The 25609-nt window shown below is 33.2% G+C and overlaps 1 protein-coding gene across 8 annotated transcripts in view; it reads right to left on the bottom strand.

Moving 5' to 3' along the window:
* Positions 1-533: 533 nt before the first annotated feature.
* The window catches only part of LOC106878173 (uncharacterized), a 1399830-nt gene continuing 1374754 nt past the window's right edge, over positions 534-25609 (bottom strand). For 7 of the 8 annotated variants that reach the window (XM_089356155.1, XM_052969981.2, XM_052969982.2 and 4 more), the window contains 2 exons: positions 13069-14074; positions 534-1083 (listed from right to left, as the gene is read on the bottom strand). In XM_089356155.1, the coding sequence (XP_089212281.1) occupies positions 13104-14074 (971 nt within the window). In that variant the 3' untranslated portion in view covers positions 534-1083; positions 13069-13103. Of the gene's footprint in view, positions 1084-2225; positions 2263-13068; positions 14075-25609 lie in introns of all 8 variants that reach the window. The other variant, XR_016242815.1, reaches the window with a different exon arrangement.

Genomic DNA, 25609 nt, shown 5'->3' with positions numbered 1-25609 from the left:
ATGTATATATATATATATATATATATATATATATATATATATATATATATATATATATATATATATATGTATATATATATATATATATATATATATATATATATATATATATATATATATATATATATATATATATACATATTTATATATCTATCTATCTATATATATATATATATATATATATATATATATATATATATATATATATGCTTCTAGAATCAATGTAAAATGAAGCCAAATAAAATGATAAAGAATAATCTGGACATTGCTGGTATGTTGTAAAATTTAAGCAAAAGTTGCCTTTCACTCTTTTACCTTAGACCTCTAATAGTCGGAGTGTTCTTATCATGATTTGAAAAAAAAAAAGAAAAAATCTCCTTCCTGAAGGCATTTACAAAATCACTTCTTACCCTGCCCGATGCTATTAAACCCAAGGTTGTCGATAAACTTTGTTGTACTATAAATAAAGATTAAAAAAAAAGGGAAAACACAAAGGCAAAATATCTTCATATCTAAAAACTACTGTAAACAAATTTTCTTTTATACTTTTTTTTGTTTTTGCAAGATTAACGGGTGGTCCTCAGAGGGAAATTTTTGTGATTATTCTTTTCCTTCTTTTTCCCTTTGCTCTTCTCAGTCAAATATGATCTACTTACAAACAGGTGCCCTTCACAAAATCAAGAGAATTCCTTTTTGGCAAGAATCATAGACTCCATGAAATATTGCCAGATTACTGACACTAAGCTTCACTTTTGCACGTACACTTGTGAATCCATACTTAATTCTTTTGCTGTGGGGGAAGCACTCAATTTCTCATATTCTTTAGTTTTTGTTTGTTTCCTAATTTTATTTTTTCATTAGCAAATTTTTTAAAACCTTTTCATTGTGACAGTTGAGTTATGTCATTCATTAGCTGGTGTTGCAGACAGTGTCTTATTGGCTAAAATATCACAAGTAAATACTACAGACACTGCACATCAGTTTACTGTCTGTCACGAGAACAAGGTTTCATAAACATCTCTTTCTGCATCTTGACAGCATCTGTGGCAATCTGAGGCAGCAAAATGTTAGGTTAAACCTTTCCTGTGAAAATACAATAGCACTTGTTGAAATCTCAGCATAAACAACAATAACAACAATGGTAAAAAATTAACAAATTTAAACATTAAAAAAGAGTATTCTAATTCTTTAATACATTTTTCACTTCTCATGATTGTCTAAAAATTTCAATTTATTTTTGTACATTTTCGACAATGCTTCAAATGTTAAAACATGGAAGTTAAATGTTAACACATTGAAGTTAATACACTGTTGAAAGAAAACTGATTAATGTATCAAAATCAGTTGAACATTCAATTATGACATTATGTATGTTGGTACCATTACTTTGGTTCTCATTTATCTGTTTCTTTAAAAGTATTTATTTAACTAAAAGTTCTTTAAATGTTTCAATAGAATTCTGAGAATGATGACTGAGAAGAAACATAACAGAATTGGAACTTTGCAACTCCAAGATAATGCTCTGTTAGTGTGAACTTACCTTTGCGTATTAATAATAATATTCACCTTAAATTCCAGTGCTACTCCTATGTAGTTGACTAAAGTAGGGATTTCACCCACTTTGGAGTCAACTTCAGACAAAAGTAAGTGAAGTTAGCATCCAGGGAATGTGCCTTTTCACTTATTCATTCACATAGACATTAAATGTGTGAAGGTAGATACATTATGGAGACACTGACATTTTGTTAAGATACATTTTATAGAAACTTAGATTAGTATATATGTGGGTAAGATGAGCCTGAATCCAGTATGATTTAGAGGTATGTGAAGAATATAGCAAGTGCTGTAACCAAAGAAGAAACATAGCTTATTGAGGAATGCTAATAATTTCTTCATGAGGCATGAGATATTAGCACTATAGAGAGCTTTTAGTAAAGTAAATAAACCAGTTCCAGCTGGAGAGGTAAAAACTGGGTTACAAATTTGGGTTCTCAACAACTTAATGCTATACCTTGGTACTCACTACCGATAATAAAACTAGATTTTCATTGGATAAATGATAACTTTGAATGCTATAATATGCTTAAAAAGAAGATAATTAACTTGAAGTGATATTTATAAATTTAAATGAGTATGATAGAAAACTATACATGTTTAAAACATTCAAGTATTTGATATTCATACATGCTATAACGATATCAAAGGGTATGATAAATCTTATCTACCAGGTCACCCAGTTTGAGCCGTCTTGTAGATGAGGCTCTGCAAAAAGAGATATGTGAAAGCATTTTGCATTAACATAAATGTTATACAGTTTTGAACAGTGAAAGAAAATCCAAGTTAAACAAAATTGGAAATATAAACAATTAGCTATAAAATGATATTCTAATGTAATTTCTTTCTCTCTCTCTCTCTCTCTCTCTCTCTTTTTTTTTTGTATTTCAAGGGAATAGTCAAACATGTTTAAATAATAGTGATTACCATTCATAACAAAAACATTGAGAGGCAAGAGTATGTTCCATGAAGTAAAATTTACATAAAAAATATTTTGTTAAATAAAAATCCATATCAGAATAGAATGTTTTTCTAACATAGAATTGACGTCTGAGATCATCATGGGACGGTGAGGTAAACAAGGAAAGTGTGCATTTATGTTAACAGACAATTGAAATGCTAATTAGGTTCATTAAGAAATCTGACATGACATTATGCCACCTGTGCCTAATATTCTTTTCTACTCTAGGCAGAAGGCCTGAAATTTTGGGGGAGGGGGCCAGTCGATAAGATTGACCCCAGTATGCAACTAGTATTTAATTGATCGATCCTGAAAGGATGAAAGGCAAAGTTGACCTCTGCGAAATTTGAACTCAGAATGTAAAGACAGACTGCTGAGGATTTCGCCCGGCATGCTAACATTTCTGCCAGCTCACCGTTTTTCTACTTGTACCTTGTATTACAATGTTAATGGTATAGATATTGAAAAAAATGTTTATAATATATTTTCTCTTTGAGTTATGTGCCCTCTTTAAGACAAATTGGTAGGTGGCTTTCATCTTTGTTGATCGCTATGAATTCAGACTTCTTTGCATTGAGAAAAAAACTGACTTTGGTTGCAGCGTTCTCTAGAGATGTTAACAAATCTTGCACATTGCATTGTTTATGAGCTGCGAGAGCAGGGTTAGGACCAGAGAGATATATGTTCTGCTGACATCTTGATTGCTACTATTTGATAGCGAAGCCTAGCAAGCTTCAAGACATCCAACAATCAAGTATTTCAAAGTCAACAAGGCTTGCTTTCTTCAGTCCATATGTAGAGAACCTCATTCTCAATGCAGCTGAAACATAGACAATGAAGAAGGTTTAAGATTGTCTTGATGGTAGACACATTAGACTTCTCTTTAGGGATCAAAACATTTTATGACATTAGCACAAAGTCGAAGAGGAAATTTACAGACATATTCCATTCATGCCTGTTAATATTGCTTAACACAGGATAAGATTTGCAGGACACTAATTTCTTGAAGAACAACAACCCATATTGGATGTTATATTTTAAAGCCATCTTGCATCCAAACAGAAAATGAAGACCACTCAGCTACAATGATGTTATTGGCAGAAATAAACAACATGACATTGAGGATCTGACAAATCTAATAAGGAACAGAGATTCCTGGTGCAACATTGTGAAATGCCTCTTTGTTGTGACCATTTGAAGACGAAAAAGAATGGAAGTTCTACTTCTATCTACACATACTTTGTCAGGCATGCCTGTGGAAAGTGAATTTAAATGTAAAAGAAGTATGCTATTATGAATCTTGAACTGTTAACGCAGTTGAAACTAAGAAGTATTTCAAATAAATATCATAAATTAGAATGGTCAACTTTTGGTGGTTGCAAAAGTTAGGAGAGTGAGAGAGGTGATAGAGTATTTTTCAGGAGTTCAGTTTCATCTGTATCTCTTCGTTTTACGTAATCCCAAAAGTTTGAATATTTAGATATGAAATTCAAAATCAGAATGAATTTGGATAGACTCTATATCAGCAGGTAAACATTTTGTCAAAGATATGGCAAATGTCATACCTTGATCTTGTTAATTGTTTAAAGGATAGGTCTTGGTATATGTTTCACTTATAAAAAGAAGAACAAGTCAATAATTTATAAATAGATGAGGAATTAGGTCAACATAACATTAGACATTTAGAAGAGTGAGGGAATGGGCAGAAGAGAAAAAAGAGAACAAACAAGAACTCAAAGAAAAAAAGAAAATGGAACTTTAAATTCATTAAGGAACCTCAAATGTTAACTCCATTTGAATTCTAAGCATGTTTTAACTGAGGACGAGAACCATTAAGAAGCTTGTTATAATTCGTTAGCAAATAGGTTATTTGGCTAATATCAACCATTAAATGTCTTGCCCTCAGCTACTTGATGGAGTTGAAGAGGTATTGCATGACATGTAGTATGTCATGGTCATTTTTAGACCTTTCAGAGCCCATTCAACTCAAAGTCTATCACAGCTGATTTTTTTTCCCCAGAAAGCGAGACATACAGACAGAGAAGGAGACAGAAAAATCAGCTTCTGTACAAAATTCATTAACACCAAAATGATGAAGGCAAAATTGACTGTGGTAGGATTTGAACTCCAAATGCAGAGAAGTAGGGCTTTCTCTCAGCAATCTAGCCAATACTTCAAGGACTCTGCTAGATATTTGGTATCAACCATTAAATACTGATGGCCCAACTGAAATAAAATATGGTGCCTTTCATGATTAGTTTAAAATAAATTTGAAAACATTGCAACTTCCATAGTAACCATATGATAATAATATAATCACAGCGAGATTATGCATCATTGAATTACAATAATATTTATATATAGTTTAGAAAGAGGATATCTGTTAGTAAAGCAATCAACTCTAAATACTTATAAAACTTATCTACCACATGCTGCTATAATATCATGATGGCTGACTCAACTGAATTCTCATTGGATTATATCCTTTATATTCTTTTTTGTTTTTTACTTGTGTCATTAAACTGTGGCCATGCTGGAACACCGCTTTGAGGAATATTAGTTGAACTAGTTGCCTTTATACTTATGTTCTTTTCAAATCTGGTACTTATTCTATCAATCTATTTTATTGAGCTGCTAAGTTAATGGATGTAAACACATCAAAACCAGTTGTCAAGCAGTGGTGGGGCACAAACGCAGACACAAACACATACATACATACATACACACACACACACACATGATGGGCTTCTGTCAGTTTCTTTTTTTCTTTTAATTAATTTTTTTTATTGCCCACAAGGGGTTAAACATAGATGGGGACAAACAAGGACAGACAAAAGAATTAAATCGATTCCATTGACCCCAGTGCACAACTGGTACTTAATTTATCAACCCCGAAAGGATGAAAGGCAAAGTTGACCTCAGCGGAATTTGAACTCAGAACGTAATGGCAGACGAAATACCGCTAAGCATTTCGCCTGGCGTGCTAACGTTTCTACCAGCTTGCCACCTAACTTCTGTCAGTTTCTGTCTACCAAACCCACTTATAACGCTTTAGTCAACCAGAGGCTATAGCAGAAGACATTTTTCCAAGATGCTGCACAACGGGACTGAACTCAGAACCATCTGGCTGGGAAGCAAACTTCTTATCACACAGCCCTGTATATTCTTTATCTATATCACTTATGCAATACCTTACCAAGCAGTAGCTTCATCACTGTTTACAACTTCTGATTACTGTATGTCATTCCACTCTTGAGTGATAAGCAATCTGAGTGTATATACATATCACAATCTTATCTGTCCACAGCATTCCAGACAATACCACACAATAAATACAAGCACACACCAAACACTATAGAATAAACTGCCATGAATGGAATCATCAATTGATTTACATGCAACACTGGAGATATATCCTAATACTGCATACAACACATATAATAATAATAATGCCATCATTAGCACATTAAGAATGATTAACATTCTTCATATCACAGAGAATATCCCAGCAGTGTTCCTACTGAAGATATAACTATAAAATAATGAAAATAATGTTTGTTCTGTAAGTCATATAACGTATTCTGTTTTACCAACTTTCCACGAAAAATCACATTGAATGAGAAACAATATAAAACAATATATTCCTCAACATAACAAGGTGTATTATAACACCACAACACCTTCAATGAACCAACTATATATTTATCTATATTAAATACATTATAATATAGGTGGCTATAGCAATTAAAACCCAAAAGGAAAATTAATAAATGAGGGTGCAAAGCAGCACTTACAATTGCTAGAAATGAGAGCTAAAAATGAGCGCTATATACACACACACACACACACACACACATATATATATATTATTTAAAACGTTTTGATATGGTTCCATGTGACTTAAAGTTTTGCAGGCCTCTAACAGAGGCACTTTGGAGTGCCATATATGATAAAATGGAGATGAACACCATTCCCCCATTTGACTGGTTTGAAAAATCGTTAAGATATTAAGATATTTTCTTAACATGTAACCAATGGAAAGCTTTTTACACAAATGAAGAAATTTCATCAACCAATGCAGTGTTGAGCACTCACTCTCGTTGTTCAACATTTACCCTTTCACACATTTCAGTCATTTGACCGTGGCCATGCTGGAGCACCACCTTTAGTCAAAGAAATTGATCCTAGAACTTATTCTTTGTAAGCCTAGTACTTATTTTATTGGTCTCTTTTGCCAAACTGCTAAGTTTCGGGGACATAAACACACCAGGATCGATTGTTAAGCAATGGTGGGGGGACAAACACAAACACACACATACACACACACACAAACATATATGCATACACACACACACACACACACACACACACACACACACATATATATATATATATATATACAGGATGAGCTTCTTTCAGTTTCCATCTACCAAACCCATTCCATTCACAAGGCTTTGATCTGCCCAAGGCTATAGTAGAAGACACTTGCCTAGGTGCCACACAGTGGGACTGAACCCGGAACCATATGGTTGGGAAGCAAGCTTCTTACCATAAAACCACACCTATATATATGTAGCATTTAACAGCCATGCTGATGCATCAGATGGTTCAACAGGACATGATGTTCCAGAGGACTGAGTCGAGCTACAATGCCTAGTTTGGCATATATAGCTGTTTCTTAATTTAACTGTCTGTCTGTCTCTTTATCTATCTATCTATCTATCTATCTATCTATATATATATATGTATATATATCTATCTATCTAGCTATCTCTCTCTCTCTCTCTCTCTCTCCCTCTCTCTCTCTCTCTCTCTCTCTATATATATATATATATATATATATATATATATATATATATATATAGAGAGAGAGAGAGAGAGAGAGAGAGAGAGATAGATAGATAGATAGATAAGTATGTATGTGTGTGTGTGTGTGCGTGTATATATATATTTGTTTAGACATTCACACTTAGCTGCTAGTATGGCATTGTGGTTAAGAAGTTCACTTCAAAACTATGTTCAGCATATGGGTTTTACAAGCAGACAAAAGAGCCCTCAGTTCATAAACCTGAATTGCTGTTATTGATTTCAGTGGGTAGAGTTTTGTACCAAGGCATTTATCAAATGAACTTAATAAATAAATGCTTTGGCATAAACTCCTAGTTTTTGAGTCACTCCTGCAGCAACATCAGCTAAGAAAAGTTTACCCTCCCACTGCACATACACAAACAAATCATTAAGTGTATATCCTTTACAACCAAGAAAGAGATCTAACTGATGGGAAACCAACAAGTTCTGGAGAGGTGGCTAAGTCAATTACATTGACCCCAATGTTCAACTAGTACTTATTTTATCATTTCCAAAAAGATGAAATGCAAAATTGATTTTGGTGGAATTTGAACTCAGATTGTAAAGATGGGTGAAATACTGCTAAGCATTTTGCCCAGCATCCTAATGATTCTTCCAGCTTGTTGCCTTAAATACAAATATAATATCGATTTCAAATTTTAGTGCAAGACCAAAAGCTCACTGCCATAGACACAAATATAATATTAAAATACGGAGCTCATTAGTATGGTGGGTAAAGCTCTTTTGCTAAGAGTTGAAATAACTGATTGGTACCATTCATTTAGAATACCAAAGCTTATTTTATCTGGATGAAAGCAGAACAAAGTTCATATAGGTACAGGCATGATTTAGTTGTTAAGGGGTATTTTCAGTTCCATTCTTACAGCTACAGTGCTGCCCCTGGGCAAGTCTTCTACTATAGCACTGGGCTGATCAATACCTTGTGAGTGAGTCTGGTTGACAGAAACTCTATGGAATTCCATAATGTGTGTGTGTGTGTGTGTGTTCATGTTAGTGTCTGTCTCCTCTATCTGTCACTTGGCAACTAATGCTGGTTTGTTAACATCTCCATAACTTTAGTAGTTTATCGAAATAATCCAATAGTATCCAAAAGTATCTGATTAAAAAAAAGAAATAAGTACCGAGGTCAATTTGTCTAACCAAACTCTTCAAGGTGATGCCCCAGCATGGCCTCAGTCCTATAACTGAAACAGGTAAAAGATTTCAACTTAGAAGTCTGAGATAGCTAAGTCAATACAGTACAACATCTTGTCTTTCTTTCTGCTGTCTGTACAGTGTCAACTTTACTGATCTTATATTTAACACTGAAATAGTATCTCTATACTAAAATAAAATTTTGAAATATTTGACATCAGTAGAAAAGGTAACCTCTCTCTCTCTCTCTCTCTCTCTCTCACACACACACACACACACACACACACACACACACACACACACACACACACACACATACACACAGTAGAAAAAATAGTTAGCAATCTTATCTGATCAGTTGATTTAAAATATTTAGGGTCAGTTGCACTCCACAACTTATCTCTAAATGCATAGATTGATGTGTGAATCAATAACACAGCTACAATGATAATTAACCTTTTAATTACCTTATTTCTGTTGAAATACACTACTTTTGTTTCAGCTGATTTTGAAAATAATAAAGAATTTAGTAAATTAACTTTGTTTATAATTAAGCAGGTGTTTGGAATATAAATTCACACAAAACTTTCATGGATGGTTTTAATTCATATTTGATTAAACAGCAAGTTTGAATTGTAGAACCAGGGGGAAAGTCTCAGGTACTTTGGTATCAAAAGAGTTGAACTCACTAACAGAGCTGGAGAGAGTAAAAACCTTTCACTGAATATCAAGATAAAGGTTTATCAAGCTTAGGTCCTCTTGTAAACAAAAAAACGTGGAGACATGTCAGACAAGAAAGTGAGTTAAATGTGTATTTCATGAGATCATCATCATCATCATCATCATCGCCATCATCGTCTTCATATCATTTAACATCTGTTTTTTCATGCTGGCATGGATTGGACATTTTGACTGGAGCTGACATGGTCAGAGGCTACACCAAGCTCCATTGTCTGTTCTGGCACAGTTTCTATAGCTGGATGCTCTTCCTAATGCCAACCACTCCACAAAGTGTACTGGGTGCTTTTTTATGTGGCACCAGCACCAGTGCTTTTAATGTGGTGCCAACACAAGGTCTTTGCAAAAACTTAAACATTACATTAAGTTGAAAAGGTCACCAACTCCGAGGAACTTAACAGAACAGTATCTAAGCCAGTATATCTACTGTTCAGTGAGTGTCATCTGAGGTGGCTTGGCTATGTGTACTTCCTGGATAGAGGCTGCATTGTTTTAATCTATTGTATGGCCTGCTTGATTGTGAATTGCATCCATGACGCAGTCCCTATGCAAAATAAAGGGATGTGTGCAAAAAGGGATGTGTTCATTCAGTGCACATTGAAATGGCATCATGGGAAAACAGTATCAAAGTTCTTATCCTGAGGATATGCAGCAAAGGCAGGAGTGATGCATTGATATTGACTCCACCTGATGACTCAGTATTCTTCTGTGGTGGTCACACTTAGTACTCTCTCTCAGATAGGCCCGATAGTCTTCGCATATAACGAGCCAAATTAATGATGGCACAGTAAGGAAGTGGGTAGGAGGGGAATGAGGAAAAAAGGGACAAATCTCCACCTTCTCCCAAAAATGCACAGAGGCTGATGACGATGACGATGACTGAAGTTGTCATCATCATCATCATCATCATCAGATAGAAATGAATTAAACTGTTTCCTACTTCAACTCATGATGTTCAATTAGCAGTTATTAATATTCTTAGATCTAAAGGTTTTTAAATAATCCTGAATTAGTGTTAGTAATTGTAAACTATTTTGATATTTATTATTTCTTAATGTATTCAGAAATAACCTTCAGTTTTGACATTGTAATGAAAGGATATGTGAGCCAAATTTAGAATACCTGTTAAAGAATTAAGACTTGGAAATAATGTGCAATAGGCTTTCCTCAGATACTTTTAATCATGTATTTGGCAAAAATACATTTAGTTTTCTTGAATTACTCTGTGTAACATAATGGTAGTACATTTAATAAAGCACTTGTTTCTCAGATAGCACCCTAGTTCATATATCTGATAATGTTTTTGTGACTGTCCATCACAATACTTTGGTTAGGAAAAGATGTGCCATTGAATGGACATTGAGTCAATTTAAGCTGTTCCCTGAGTATTGTTACAGTTAAATGAGAAGTTACTTGATATTTCAGCAATCTTAATTATTCCAAGTCATTTAAGGCAGCATGTGAGTGCAAGGATTTAAAAAAGAACTTCTGATTCTGTTATTAATATTAATTTTGTCAAAGATTGGAAATAGTATATAAATACATATAGTAGAGCAGATAAGAAATTGAAACCATGTGCTTTGAATAATGGTTTGTGTGGATGTTTCTTTTGAGTACAAGGATTAATATGACACCTGAAGTTGATGAAAGAATAGACCAGCTGAAATCTAGTGTAGATAGAAGCAGGAAAAAATTATGGTCAATAGTCCAACCTAATCTAGAATTAAACTCATCTTAAAACACAGACGAAGGGAAAATATTTTCATTTCAAAACTTGTATTTATTTGATTTTAAATGTTAATGAGAAACTATTTTTCATTTTAGAAATAAAGTGTAAAAGAATCAATAAATTAAAAAAAAAACAACAACTTTATCTAATAAATGAGCGTAGATTAATGAGTTTTCACCATCAACATCAGTGTTGTCATTAACATAATTTCTATGTCTGCTTCCCATTCTGGTATGTGTTAGATGGGTCATCATGATCTGAGACATCTCTTATTAGTAGCTGCTCATATATGTCATTTGGTTTGGTCTCTATGACTACATACCTTTCCAATCACCAATGACTTTACAGAGTGTACAGGATGCATTTTCTCATGGCATCAATACTGGAAAGGTTGAATAGTCCTTGGCAAGATAAGACTAAAAGCAACTCTATGCTTTCTCTGCTTGTTTACTACTACTTCCCAAAGTGTAGTGAGTTCATTTTTTTCATGGCACCAGCACTAGAAAGATTGTTTCACTCACCAATCATTCTAGAGTGAGTGGGTAATGTATGACTTTTTATCATGGTGCCAGTACAAGAGGTAGGATGCTTGTACAAAGTAAATGCAGAGTGTATTCAGAATTTTGTAAATTTTTAAATGGAAAACAAATGCAATCATTTTTATAAACAACACAGTTTTTAGATGAAGATGAAAGTTCAGTTAGCAGAGAACCAGTTATATACCATGGAATTCTTTGCTTATTTTAAGAATTGCAGCATATTTTTACTGCGAGTTTCAGTTGCATAGTGAATTGAGAAACCAAAAACACATCACGGTTGCATTTCAAATAACATCTCTGCTTATTGGTTTCATGCATGCTATTTTTAGGTTTGTTAAATATCTGAAGAAATGTCTAGATATATGCTTAACAACTCACATGAACAATTTTAGGATAAAAATATAGTTATCTGCAGTCATATTAAAATCTGCTTTCAGGTAGTCACAAGATCCAAATTTATGCAAAGAACTGTGTTTTCATGAAATCTGCTCATAGAAGGGGATTTATCTATAAGCTCTTAAGGATTATATTGTAACCAATTGAAACTGAAAACTCTGTTTTCCACAGATCGGCAAAGAAAATCTGTGTCAAGATACATTGGTATTTAAATGGGTTATGTCCGAGAAACTGATTTAAGCATTATTCAGTTGCAACCTCAATTAAAAATAAAACTACCAATAGTAATAATATTAAAGATTGACATAGTAATTATAGATTTGCATAATAATTGAGATTAAAAATGGTTGCTTGCCAGAATACAAAATAGCAATAGAAAGAACAGTTAGAATTTGTTGCATGGTGCAGCAACTTGGGAAAGGAATTAGAAAACCTTATGAGTTTGGTAGGAATTATAATTCACTATTTGTATAATGTAAATCTCAGTGATAAATTAAGTTTTTTTGAGCTGATAGGATATTTCAAGATATCACGTGTGATGTATAAAACTGAAAAGACTCTTGTAAGTCATGGTAAATAGTTAAGAAATAAATCTTAGAATGTGATGATAATTTCAAATTTTCTTTTTTTAATTGGTAAACAGAAATATTTATGATTGAGTATAGATGAGACATGAAGAAATATAATATCTATGTACATAAGAATTAGCAGGTATTTGATGAGGAGTCTATTTATGAAAACAGATACCTTTCTGGAAAGTAAAATAAATGGATAAGATGCTTAATGTTGAGAATGTTAAGAAGGCTAACTGACCAACCATGAGTAGAATACACATTTACAGGTGGTCTTACATATTATTAGATGAACAATGGTTCAAGTTAAATATAAACTGATAGTCATTTCTCTACTCTATTGCATCAATAGTCAAATTGCTGTATAGTTATGTCTGATATTTAGGGTGGATACATAACCATTAGGAATGAAACAGATTGTTTTATATATATATATATATATATATATATATATATACTACAATTATACAATTAGAAAATGTAGGGTGACTTAATTTATAAATATTAAAGAAACCTTGCATGGAATTAAAATTTCAGTTAAGTATTTTAAAATGATTTGTAAAAATCTCGACTTACCATTTAATTTCCATTTAGCTTCCGCTAATGACATATTAGCCACTGGCGTCAGCTGATACTACATTGTCTTTTGGATCATCAGAATTTTTTTCAATATCATTAATTAAATTGTCGAGAGGATAGTCTCCATTTTGAGCTAACGTCAAAGAAGTCATCTTTTCGGTCATATAGTCCGCACATTTGTCACCATATTTATCAATGTCCATATGGTTATCACCTTCATTGGATGGGGATGACCTTGACGTTGGCTGTTCAATGAGACTAATATCTGAGGCTGATTGGTCAACAGAATTTGTACCTTGATAGCTTTCATCATTATCCATATTGTCCGAGGGGCTTGTGTCCTGTTGCCAAAGCAACTGTTGCTCTTTATTGTCCAAGTCTTTCCAGCACTTAAGTTTCTCTAGGCTAGCTGCACTGTCACTGAATTCCAGTTCTTCTCCTTCCCGTTCTTCAGAAGTGTTGCTCTGGGTGTCACTGTCTGGAGAATCCAATTCATCTGTTGGGCCGGTAGGTGAAGGGGTAGGGGTGGAAGAAATAGCCATGGCACCAGACTCCTCGTCCAAGTCGATGCTCGGACAGATTACTTTAATCGGTGGAGACGTTACCATGGCTGATAGGATGGTTGGGTTGGCAGTTTCCAATTGTTGCTGTTGCAGTTGATGGTTTTGGTTTTGGTGATGGTGGTGGTGGTGGTGGTGGAACTGATGTTGGTTGTTATAAAGTTCGTTATTACTGTGATTATTGAAGGTTTGATAGTTGTTGACAATAGTCACAGAGTCCATGATATTTTTGGGACGACACGTCTGGGAACATAGAGTTTTTTGATCCCCGGCGAAATTTTCAAGAAGAGTTTCAGTCTCTTCTCTATTTAAAGCATCTTTTTTCAGTATCGATTTTTTTTTCAAAGTAGCAGGAGAATCTGAAATGATGGTTGGTGTAGCTCTCTTTACTGAGGGTGACTGCTCTGAGTAGGAATCAGAGGAGGAGTTATCTTTGATTTTATCTACAATAAAAACAAATCGAAAGCAAACCATTAAATACATTTCTAATAAAAACACGAAATGTTATGAATAAGCTAAAAATAGACAACATAGTCTTCAAAAACTGAATATGAAAGATTAACAGGTATAAAAAGAATATTATTTTCAGAAAATAACAATAAAATAAAAGTTTCATTTTGATAGAATTATCAACCTTATATAAAGACAGATATTTATAAATGTTAGGGTGATGGTTAACTTACTTCCAATTTAAAACCTATTCATGATAATCTTAAAGCAAGCCTAATGAATATGTAAACATCTAATGGACATTACAATAAAATTGCAGTAGCTGAGTTAATTCAGTTCTATAAATAGAATTGTTTATAACACTATATACAATTTGCTGTTCCGTTCTGATATTTCAATACTTTTTCTCTTTCTCTCTTACACGCACATACTACATACACTATATATATGTGTGTATGTATATATATATATATATATATATATATATATATATATAGAGAGAGAGAGAGAGAGAGAGAGAGAGAGAGAGAGGGAGAGAGAGAGGGAGAGAGAGAGAGATACACACTGTATGTATACACATCACACATGCACGAACAAAAATTTCTCTCTTTCTCTCTCTCTCCTTGTGTACACGCATACACATTCACACACACACATATCTGCATGTGCGTGTGTATGTGTGTGTGTGTGTGTGTGTGCATATGCACATGTGTAAGGGGGCTGAAAGAAATTTGGCAAAGTGGTACAAGACTGTTTCAAACCCTGGGAGGTATGGATCCTCACAAAATTGAAGGCAGTGGGACTGTAAGTTTTGTTTTTCTTTTTAATCTTTCAGAGTACCTAGCAGACAGTCATGGGCCCCATCCCCTGGTATTCTGGGTTTCAGATCAATGTACCAGCTGAACCCATTTCTTAAAGGCCTCACACACACATACACATACATGCATGTATGCATGCTAACATAAACGCACGCACACACACACACACACACACACACACACACACACACACACACACACACACACTCAGGCATATTAACCATTGAGCTTTGTACTGGCTTTTATAATTAGTTTGTAAAACTAAAAGTAGAAATAAAGGGTTTCAGAAAAGAGAGAACCAAGACTTTGTATATTGGAGTCTCATACTACTGAAATATTAATATAGCAAAAAAAACCCAAAAAAACCCCCAGATATGCTCCAAGTTGAGTTAAGGAGCTCTGTATTCTTGTAATGGCCTTGATTCATGTGCAAGAAAGCAGTATGCAAATGAGTATAGAAAAGGTGACCTAATAATCAGGTTGCACCAAATGCATTTTGTAGTATTTAATATAATAATAGAAAGAATCTTTAATGCTGAGTGAAAGACTGATTATATAATGTCAGTGCAAGCAATGTGATGCTATAAAATTATATAATGTGAGTGTGTAAGCAGTGGAATAAAATCTTGAAAAAGATGCTAGATAATGTTGAGCAATGTTTCTTAGTCATTAGTCATTTTATTTTATTCAGGGCTCTATTTCAATTGTCCCAAGATATGAGCACCCACCATGAATATATATACACACACATATATATATATATATATATATAAATTTATTACACAATTGAAAGGGTTACTAATAGTTTCACGCTTTTATGATACTTTAAGTAGGCATATTTATAATACGCCAACTAAATTCGATGACTGGCACCCATGCCAACATCGTCTCCTTCATTGGATACGAAACTCGGCTTGCAAAGACCTGTTGGGGCAAGCAAAACTGAAATCGTGATGGTACCTGTGCCCAGCGTCACCTTCCTGGCACTTGTGCTGGTGGCAGGTGTAAAGACATTTGAGCGAGATCGTTGCCAGTGCTGCTGGACTGGCTCCTGTGCAGGTGGCACGTAAAATACACCATTTTGAGCGTGGCTGTTGCCAGTACCGCCTGACTGGCCTCCGTGCCGGTGGCATGTAAAAGCACCCACTACACTCTCGGAGTGGTTGGTATTAGGAAGGGCATCCAGCTGTAGAAACTTTGCCAAATCAGATTGGAGCCTGATGTAGCCATCTGGTTCACCAGTCCTCAGTCAAATTGTCCAACCCATGCTAGCTTGGAAAACAGATGTTAAACGATGATGATGATGATGATGATCTCCAAGCAATCATTCAATTGTATTTAATAAATATGTCAAAGTGCCATAAAAGCATGAAACTGTTAGTAGCTCTTTTGGTTGTGTATTAAATTTATATTTATCTCGCGTGCAACTGAGGATCAAAACGGTTGGATGTGCTCTTTTAGGTGCCTAGTTTTAATTTATGAAAATTTATGTGCAAGTGATTTGAGAAAGCATAGTGACAACTATACACACAGTCGTATATATAGTTCAAATAGGCAATATATATATGCTAGGTATAAATGTGTTGTGAAAATGGTAATGGGAGGTACAAATGATAAAGTTTAATCAAACAAGGCGTGGAGTGATTAGGTGAATTGTTAGAAAATTGAGACTTGATAAAAGATGATTCAGAATCAAAGTGCATATAAGAAAATTTCACATGCACATACATACATATATATGTATATATTTAATATCACCTGAGTAATAACCTCATAATGTGCATTTTAAAGCTCCTCTACAGTTATCAAATATATATATCTACATCCCCCCTCTCTCTCTCTCTCTCTCTCTATATATATATATATATATATATATATATATATATACATACATATATATATATATATATATATATATATATATATATATATATATATATATATATATATATGAAGGAGTAGTATAAAATAGGGATTCAGAGAATTATACACCCATCACAGTAAGCTCATCCAAATAACTTGGCTATCAGTCTTTGCTGTAGTCAATTGCAAATTTTTTTTATTTGCATTAATTTGTGAATATACAATTGTGTCATATAATGCTGAGCATACATATTAATGTATACAGAAATTAATGATAAATCATAAAGAATCTGAAACAGCCATAATCATATGGAAGTCATATAGCTAAATAAAGCTATCTTTATCTCGCACACCTCCTGAAGTTATGCGTTATATTATAAATTAAGTATTTTAGATGTTAATCATTGCCAAAAAAATATAGGCTCGAATTGTACTTAAAATTGCAAGCATGATAACTCAAATGCAGTGTGATTTCATGTTTTGATTTTGCAATAAATAAATGGTGCCTGAAGCCTGTCGTGTAAGGTCACAACATTCATTGTGAAATAACTCATTTTAATTGCTATATTTTGTAATAGTATTCTTAATTATCACCCTTAGAATTAGTATGTATATGTCAAGAACATATGCATGTAGCACTCCAAGTTTTGATAGAATTAAAATTTGCTTCTTGATTCAATCCCATGCACCTTAATTTTCCCATTATTGCAGAAAGCCTAACAGAAGTTATTATGTAAGATTGGCAGTGAAATCTACACTATTCTGTATACATCACATTGCTTAATCCGTTTAGTCAGACATTTGGACTTAATTCTTGTGGCATAGTAATACACCTTGAGATTGGACATTCTGAGTAAAAGATTAAAACAGATGACCTAAATCTTGTTACAGATCCAGTCAAAACGTTGCAGTAAAAAGATGCATATTCACATGAAGTTTCTTGAATAAAGAAACCTAGATGTAAACTTTTGTAGACAAAAGTGCTATTTAGTGATAGAGAGCAAAAAAAACCTATGACACTGGGAAGTGGTCTCCTATACTTAAAATGGCAAGATCTTCATACTGTATACTCAGTACAAACAATATAGATACACAGAAAGTTTAATAGACATCTTTGTAATTAGAAACAAATCAGTGGTTAAATGTGGCAGATATACACTGGTGAAGTTTACATCATGGATGTCTAGAAGACATACTTGCTGTACGTAATTGAAATAGCTTATCCTTAAGTTGACAGCAATGAAGGTTTAGTAAGAAGGCTAGCAAAGTAGTTAGAAGTCAATCAGAGAGAAGCTATCTGTGTCTGCAACAAGGATTTGTCTAGGAGCATGCTTCATGCAGCATGTGCAAGAAATATGATGTTGCATGGTGAAGCATAATTATTAACTGCAGATCTGCAGATGCAGAAGTGAAATTGCTTAAATATAATTCATTGGCTGTGCAACATAAATGTTCATGAAAAGCAGAATGGAAGATGAGCTGTAAAGAAGCTGGGCAATGCAAGCATTATATTGATGTGTGCAGAAAAGATGGTTGCATGAGATAGCCAAACAACATGAATGTTTGACGCCTGCAAGTCAGCTGTGCTCTATGCTTGTGGAAGAAAGTTTTTATGACCAAGGCAAATGAAGAAAGATATGCAAAAATGTTGTGGGATCAAATGTGATAAAAATGACCATCACATTTGAGATGACACAAGATTAAAAAGAATAACTTGGTGTATTGCAGACCTGTATTACTGTACCAGCTGGGGAAAGCAACGAGAATAACCTATAGAATTTTTTTTCTTCATATATGTTTTGTAAAAATAGCAAGATCAGTAAAGGCAATATTTCATTAGTTATCTCAGAAAATTCAGATTTATCAATTCCAACAAATGCTGAATATTGACTGAAGTGTTTTGAAGTAGGTAATTATGACTTTATTTCATGAAAACTGGTTCTTTATAACGCACACATACGCATGCACACTCACACTCACACACACACACACACACACACACTACAACACACACACTCATACAGAAACATGCAAATACATACACACACACACACACTACAACATGCACACATTGATACACACATACACACACACATGCAAATACACACACACACACACACACACACACACACACACACACACACACACACATGGTGTGATATATGATTTATATATGTATGATTAGAAAATAAGATGACATGATTATCTTATGAGCTTCATTAACTTACACCTGTTTCTGCTATAAGATGTATAAGATGTATGTATGATTACATATTTATATATTTTTGATGATAATGATGATGATGATGTATATATATATATATATATATTAGAAAAAATAATATTCAGGTACTCAGATGTCTGGATGGTTGTATATTTACAGATTTTTATTAATATGTCACATGTTTTATAAATTAGCGCTTTCACCTAGTCTTGCAGGGTCAGCAAATTTTGATCAAAATTTGATGATCCTGCAAGACTAAGTGAAAGTGCTAATTTATAAAACATGTGACATATTAATAAAAATCTGTAAATGTACAACCATCCAGACATGTGAGTACCTGATTATTATTTTTTCTAATATACAATTCCTGTACATCACCTCCAAACCTTCCAATATATATATATATATATATATATATATATATATATATATATATATATATATATATATATACATATATATATATATATATACATATATATACATATACATACATGTATATATATATATATATATATATATATATATATATATATATATATATATATGTTTGTGTGTGTGTGTGTGTGTGTGTATATGTATATGTATATAATGGCAAATTAAATGTTATGAATGTATCTCCTATATTGTTGACCTGAAAGAAAATCAGGGAAATAAAATTTAATTATTAGTTATATTTCTCCTACAATGATTTCTGTATTTCTAAGACTTATACGTCATTCAGCATAGCTCTAGATTATATTATATCACTGTATAAAGCATGGTAAAAAGGAATAATCAATTGTGCAGTTTGTTGCTTTATGGTTCAGAAATTCACTTTGGTTGCATATGTTTGAAGGTTCAATCCCACTGCCCAGACACTGTCCTCTGGCCTCTCCTGTCATAGCTATGAATCGACTATTGCCACGTGACTGAAATTTGCTTGACAGAAATTGGGGAAAGGGCCAGTGTGTGTGTGTGTGTGTGTGTGTGTGTGTGTGTGTGTGTGTGCGTGTGTGTGTGTGTGTGCATGTCTGTGTGGGAGAGACTGTATGCTTATTGTCAAAAGAGGCAATGCTCATACAAACTGTGTTGCAGTGGTGTAACATGGGGTGAGTAGAGTGTGCAGAACACACTGGTAGTTACTTTATATATGTGTGTGTTTGCTATTGTTAAAAATTTGTAACAGTTAAGGAAGTGGGATAGCAACCAATTTAGCAAATGCATTGTCAAATGTAACATATGTAGAATGCTGTGCAAAGCTCATCCACAGTTATTGGCTACCTGATATCATCATACAGCAGAAACATACATGCTACTGGATATATGTCAGAAATTCCACCATAGTATCTGTAGATTTTATATAAATAGATAAATGATGGAAAGTAGAATTAATGAATAAAGAATTACACACACACACATAGCATTTTATATTTTTTCCATCATCTTTCCTTTAATCCATCTTATATCCCATGATTACTCTTTTACTCTTTTACTCTTTTACTTGTTTCAGTCATTTGACTGTGGCCATGCTGGAGCACCGCCTATAGTCAAGCTAATTGACCCCAGGACTTAAGCCTAGTACTTATTCTATCGGTCTCTTTTGCCGAACCACTAAGTTACGGGGATGTAAACGCACCAGCATCAGTTGTCAAGCGATGTTGGGGAGACAAACACAGACACACAGACATATACATGCACATATATATATACATATATACGACGGGCTTCTTTCAGTTTCCTTCTACCAAATCCACTCACAAGGCTTTGGTCAGCCCGAGGTTATAGTAGAAGACACTTGCCCAAGGTGCCACGCAGTGGGACTGAACCCAGAACCATGTGGTTGGTAAGCAAGCTACTTACCACGATTACACATAACTACTTTTTGTTATTAAAACCATGGTTCATCTCATAAATCAGTTATGCAGTTTGCAGCAAATATGAAATATGTGTTGTAACAAAGATACCTCACCACAGCACTGAAAAGCAACTCTCTCCCAAAGTTATTGCATACATTTTTTTAAATTTTAAGGTGAAGAAAATATGATTATTCTAACGATGAGTGCTATCATCTATATAAATGCATACTCATATCCACCACTCAGAAATGACAATGACCTAGTAGTATTTATCCTGCTTTCAGTGTTTTAAGTGTTCATGTGGTCATGAACAGACATAGATACTTTCTGAGTATCCCTGCCCTTCACCTGGCAAAACGCCGAGGATGTGGCAGCTGAGAAGAGAGAGTGAAAGAAATAAATAACTAGAGAAATAAAGAGAGAGAGGGAGAGAGAGAGAGAGAGAGAGAGAGAGAGAGAGAGAGAGAGAGAGAGAGAGAGAGGTGCTACATCAGTATCCAGCTGCCACTTGTATTTTCAGCAGAGTACTTTGGAGCCATGTAAAATGAAGTGCCTTGCACAGTCACAAAACACTCATGTATGTGTATTTGTATGTCATGAATGAGAAAGGAGTACTCAATATGTGTTGTAGAGGATATTTTTTATTATTATTGAAACTGAAGCTGAGAGTTTCTCTTGAGGTATATGAATGGCAGATTGCAGTGGCATATGAAACTTGAGTTCCGTAGTCTGTTTTGGTTTGGTTTCTACAGCTGGATGCCCTTCCCAATGCCAACTAGTTACAGAGTGTACTGGGTGCTTTTTTACATGACACCATCATCAGTGATTTTTACATGATACCCTCATCACTGCTTTTTACATAACACCAGCACAGTACTTTTTAGATGGCACCTGCACTGGTACTTTCATGTGGCATAAGCTCCAGTGCCAGTACTTTAATATGATACTTTGTTTTTAGGATATCAATTCTGCTGTGGTAGGTGGATCTTATTGAGTACAGCAATGTGCCACGTATGTTGGTCTTTTGTCATCTTTTCATAAAGCTCAATATTTTGAGATCATCCTTCAATAGTTTGTTCCATGTCTTCCTGGGTTTCCCTCTTCTGCAACTTCTTTCCACTTTAACTGATTAACATTTGCTTATACAACTGCCCACATCCATCTGCATCACATAACCAAACCAGTGAAATCTCCTCACTTGCACACTGCATGTAATTCCTGTCATGCTTAACTTTTCTCCTGTCACGCCTAACTTTTCTCCTGTCACGCCTAACTTTTCTCCTGTCACGCCTAACCTTTCTCTTGTCATGCCTAACTTTTCTCCTGTCATGCCTAACTTTTCTTCTACATTTGTTGCAAATATACACTGACATTGCACATTCAATGGAGAATACCAGCTTTGTTCCTCTCTAGTCTTCCCATATCCTCTTCGTTCAAGGCCCATGTCTCACTGTCATGTAGCATTGCTGTTCACATACATGCATCATACAATCTTCCTTTCACCCAGACAAAGAGGGTGAGGAGCCTTCGATTGCCAAGTTTGCAGTGATTTCAAAACGCCATGATGACATGGATACAGTAGACTAAAATTTTTGGTGTCTTGAGCTGTTTTATATCCCTGGGTTCAATTCATAGTATGTGCATGTGTGTTTGAGGTGCAATGTAGGTATGATTTACTCATAGTGTAATTTTGGGTGTGTAAAAATTATTTTAATGTATGCTTTTGATTAGATGAAGACAGAAACTTTGATTATAACAAATTGGAGCTAAAAGTAATTGATGAATATGTGCATACATACGTATATATATATATATATATATATATATATATATATATATATATATATATATATATATATATATATATATTTATATATTTGATCCTTTATATTGAACACTCAATATTTCATCTACATTCAATACTTTATGTCATGGTGCCATCCATTTTTATTTTATTTTATTTTATTTTATATTATATATTGTATTATATATTGTATATTCCATATTCTATATCCCACATTGGTTCTGCAGGAATATAAATAAAACATAAAAAACAGACAGTGTTGGAACTCTTTTAAACAAAATAATTTATTCCTCTATACACAATCATACAAAAAAAAACCCTTTTTGTATTTATTTTTACTCGCATATATATATATATATATATATATATATATATATCAAAGGGTAAAATGTCCTTCCTGAGCTATTGGCTCATAAGGCCAGTTTCTTGGATTCTATGGTGTATATATTCCCTACCTTGATAGTACATTGGTCTATCACATAATGAATCATTTTTGCCAGCTGAGTGGACTGGAGCAACAGGAAATGAAGTGTTTTGCTGAAGAACACAATGCATCACCTAGCCCAGGAATTGAAACCCCAATTTTACTATCATTAGTGCAACACTCTAACCACTAAGTCACCCACCTCCACATATGTGTGTGTGTATATATATATATATATATATATATATATATATATATATATATAGCTCTTGATTATCACACACTGATGATGGGTTACTACCCAGAAACCCGGGTCTGTGTGTACCACGTAAGGCTAGAGATGGGAACAATGATTTTGCCTTGCAAATACTTATTGGACACAGACAGTGTGTCATTAGACAGGTGAGGAAGATGTTCTCCTGGGGCTAAAAGCAACAGTAGCATAATCCTCTATGGGGCCACCACATCTAGTTGGCAATTATATTATATGATATTTATATATATATATATATATATATATATATATATATATACACACACACACACAAACATGCATACACATATTAGATTACTGGCAAGTTTAGAGTGTTTTGTTTCACTGCTACAGTGTACTACAAAAGGACATAGATAATTTTTTTTGGCCAACATTGTGTATTACAAGTGTTTACAATATTTTGGTTAAACCAACACACAGTGCTGGTAAAAGAAAAAACACACACACAACCATGTTTTATAGTTTCTATAAGTATGTATGTGTGTCTGCATATACACATGTATATACATAGGTATTTCAATGCTGTGACCTGAAATTTATGCTACTTTTTGAAAAATCTACTAAAATGATCCTAATAATTGTTTTTCTTTTTCTTTCAGCTAATAATTATGCTTCAACTCTCTGAAATTATTGAAGGAGAAATTCAACACACTTCTAGGATTCTTAGTCTTTTAGAGCAATCATTAGCAAAACTATTAAAGGAATGAACTCTGATGCTTGTTTGTTCCTTAGAAACCAGGTTGTATTACAAATAACTACTACAAAAATGAAATTGATGCTTGTTTATGTCAGAACATAAATAACATGACAAAACTAAGAATTTTTGTTGAAGTTGCTTGCATTCGATCTTAAGTTTATCTTCAATGGCTCATTGGAAACTATAGAAAGTAGGTTGACAAACTGCTTTCTAAATGTTACTTTTATTTATTTATTTATTCATTCATTCATTCATTTATTTATTTATCTTATTTAAGTGAATGCGTTCATGCATTCATTAAAAATCATTAAAGTAGAACCGAAAGAATTTCATGAGGAAATTTTTGCTGGCAATTTTCTAAACACAAGTGAAGATCTTTTATTGTGAAGAATAATGTTATCATGTAAAAGTTTTGTAAAAAAAGGGGAAAAACAAAAGAAAGTAAATATATCTTATAAGAAGTTAAGTTGATAAAGATGACAATCAATGAAAAGCTTTATATTTACAAAATAGATAAAAGAATTTGTGAAAGAAATTTTCTAAAATAGAATATTTTATATAATTTAATTATACATCTGTCACATGGGATTTTATTGATTATTTTGTTCTAGTGTTCATTGATATTCAATAATACGTTTTCACTTGGGACCTAAAACAAAAAGTATCCATAGAATAGTTTTCAATATGAGCATGTTATGAGGAAAATGGATGAAAATGAAAGAGAAAACAGAATGTATATACATATGAGTATCGCAAATATAAAATAAAATTAAATGAAACTTATTGTGCGTGATATTCAGAATGTAACAACTATTTTGTTTAACAGATTATCTATATCATTAATAATTAATGAAAGCTAAAACTAATGATAATAATATTTAAAAAGAATGCTGGAAAAATTTTTATTAATGACTCATCAAGTTATTTTATTTGATATACAAAAAAAATATTTCTGAATTCAGCAGTGTATAGATTTTGTTTATAAATAAATGTTTAAGTTAAATCAGCTGTATTATTGATAGAACTATATTTATGCTAAAAGCTATCTAATTCTATTTTTTTTATGCTAATGTATTCAGTCTGTATTTAAAAAGAAATATCTATATAATAAATTTGATTTAATTTTCATTTTTGGATTTTAGTCTTTGAATACTATAATCACTAACTTTTTAATTTGATTCACTCAGAACTGTACCTATACTGTTGCTTCATCTTCAAGGCTATAATTGATACTATTGAACATATTGCTGAATATCAATATTATTAACTTTTGTAAAGTAAAAGATTAAGTCAATCTGAGTCAGTCTGTACTCAGAATGTGAACAGACATAACCAAATACCACAAGGTATTTTGTCCAATGTGCTACTGATTCTGTCAGTAATATAATATATTTTATATACACATTAAAAGATTGATGAAAACCACAATTTCTTGTTTAATATATCTTCCTTAAAAAAATTTATAAACAAAACAAGTTCTTCTTTTGTACAAATAGCAGTATTTAATTATAATAAATGAATTACCAACAGGTTTATACTGTTATACTGTTTTTTCAATTTGTTACTATGCTTAAATATGTTGTGAT

This window comes from Octopus bimaculoides, chromosome 8 (assembly GCF_046866305.1).
Source record: "Octopus bimaculoides isolate indiv1 chromosome 8, ASM4686630v1, whole genome shotgun sequence".
NCBI classification, from domain to species: Eukaryota; Metazoa; Mollusca; class Cephalopoda; order Octopoda; family Octopodidae; genus Octopus; species Octopus bimaculoides.
The sequence above is the reverse complement of the archived record's forward strand: the minus strand, read 5'-3'. Positions and strand labels throughout refer to the sequence as shown.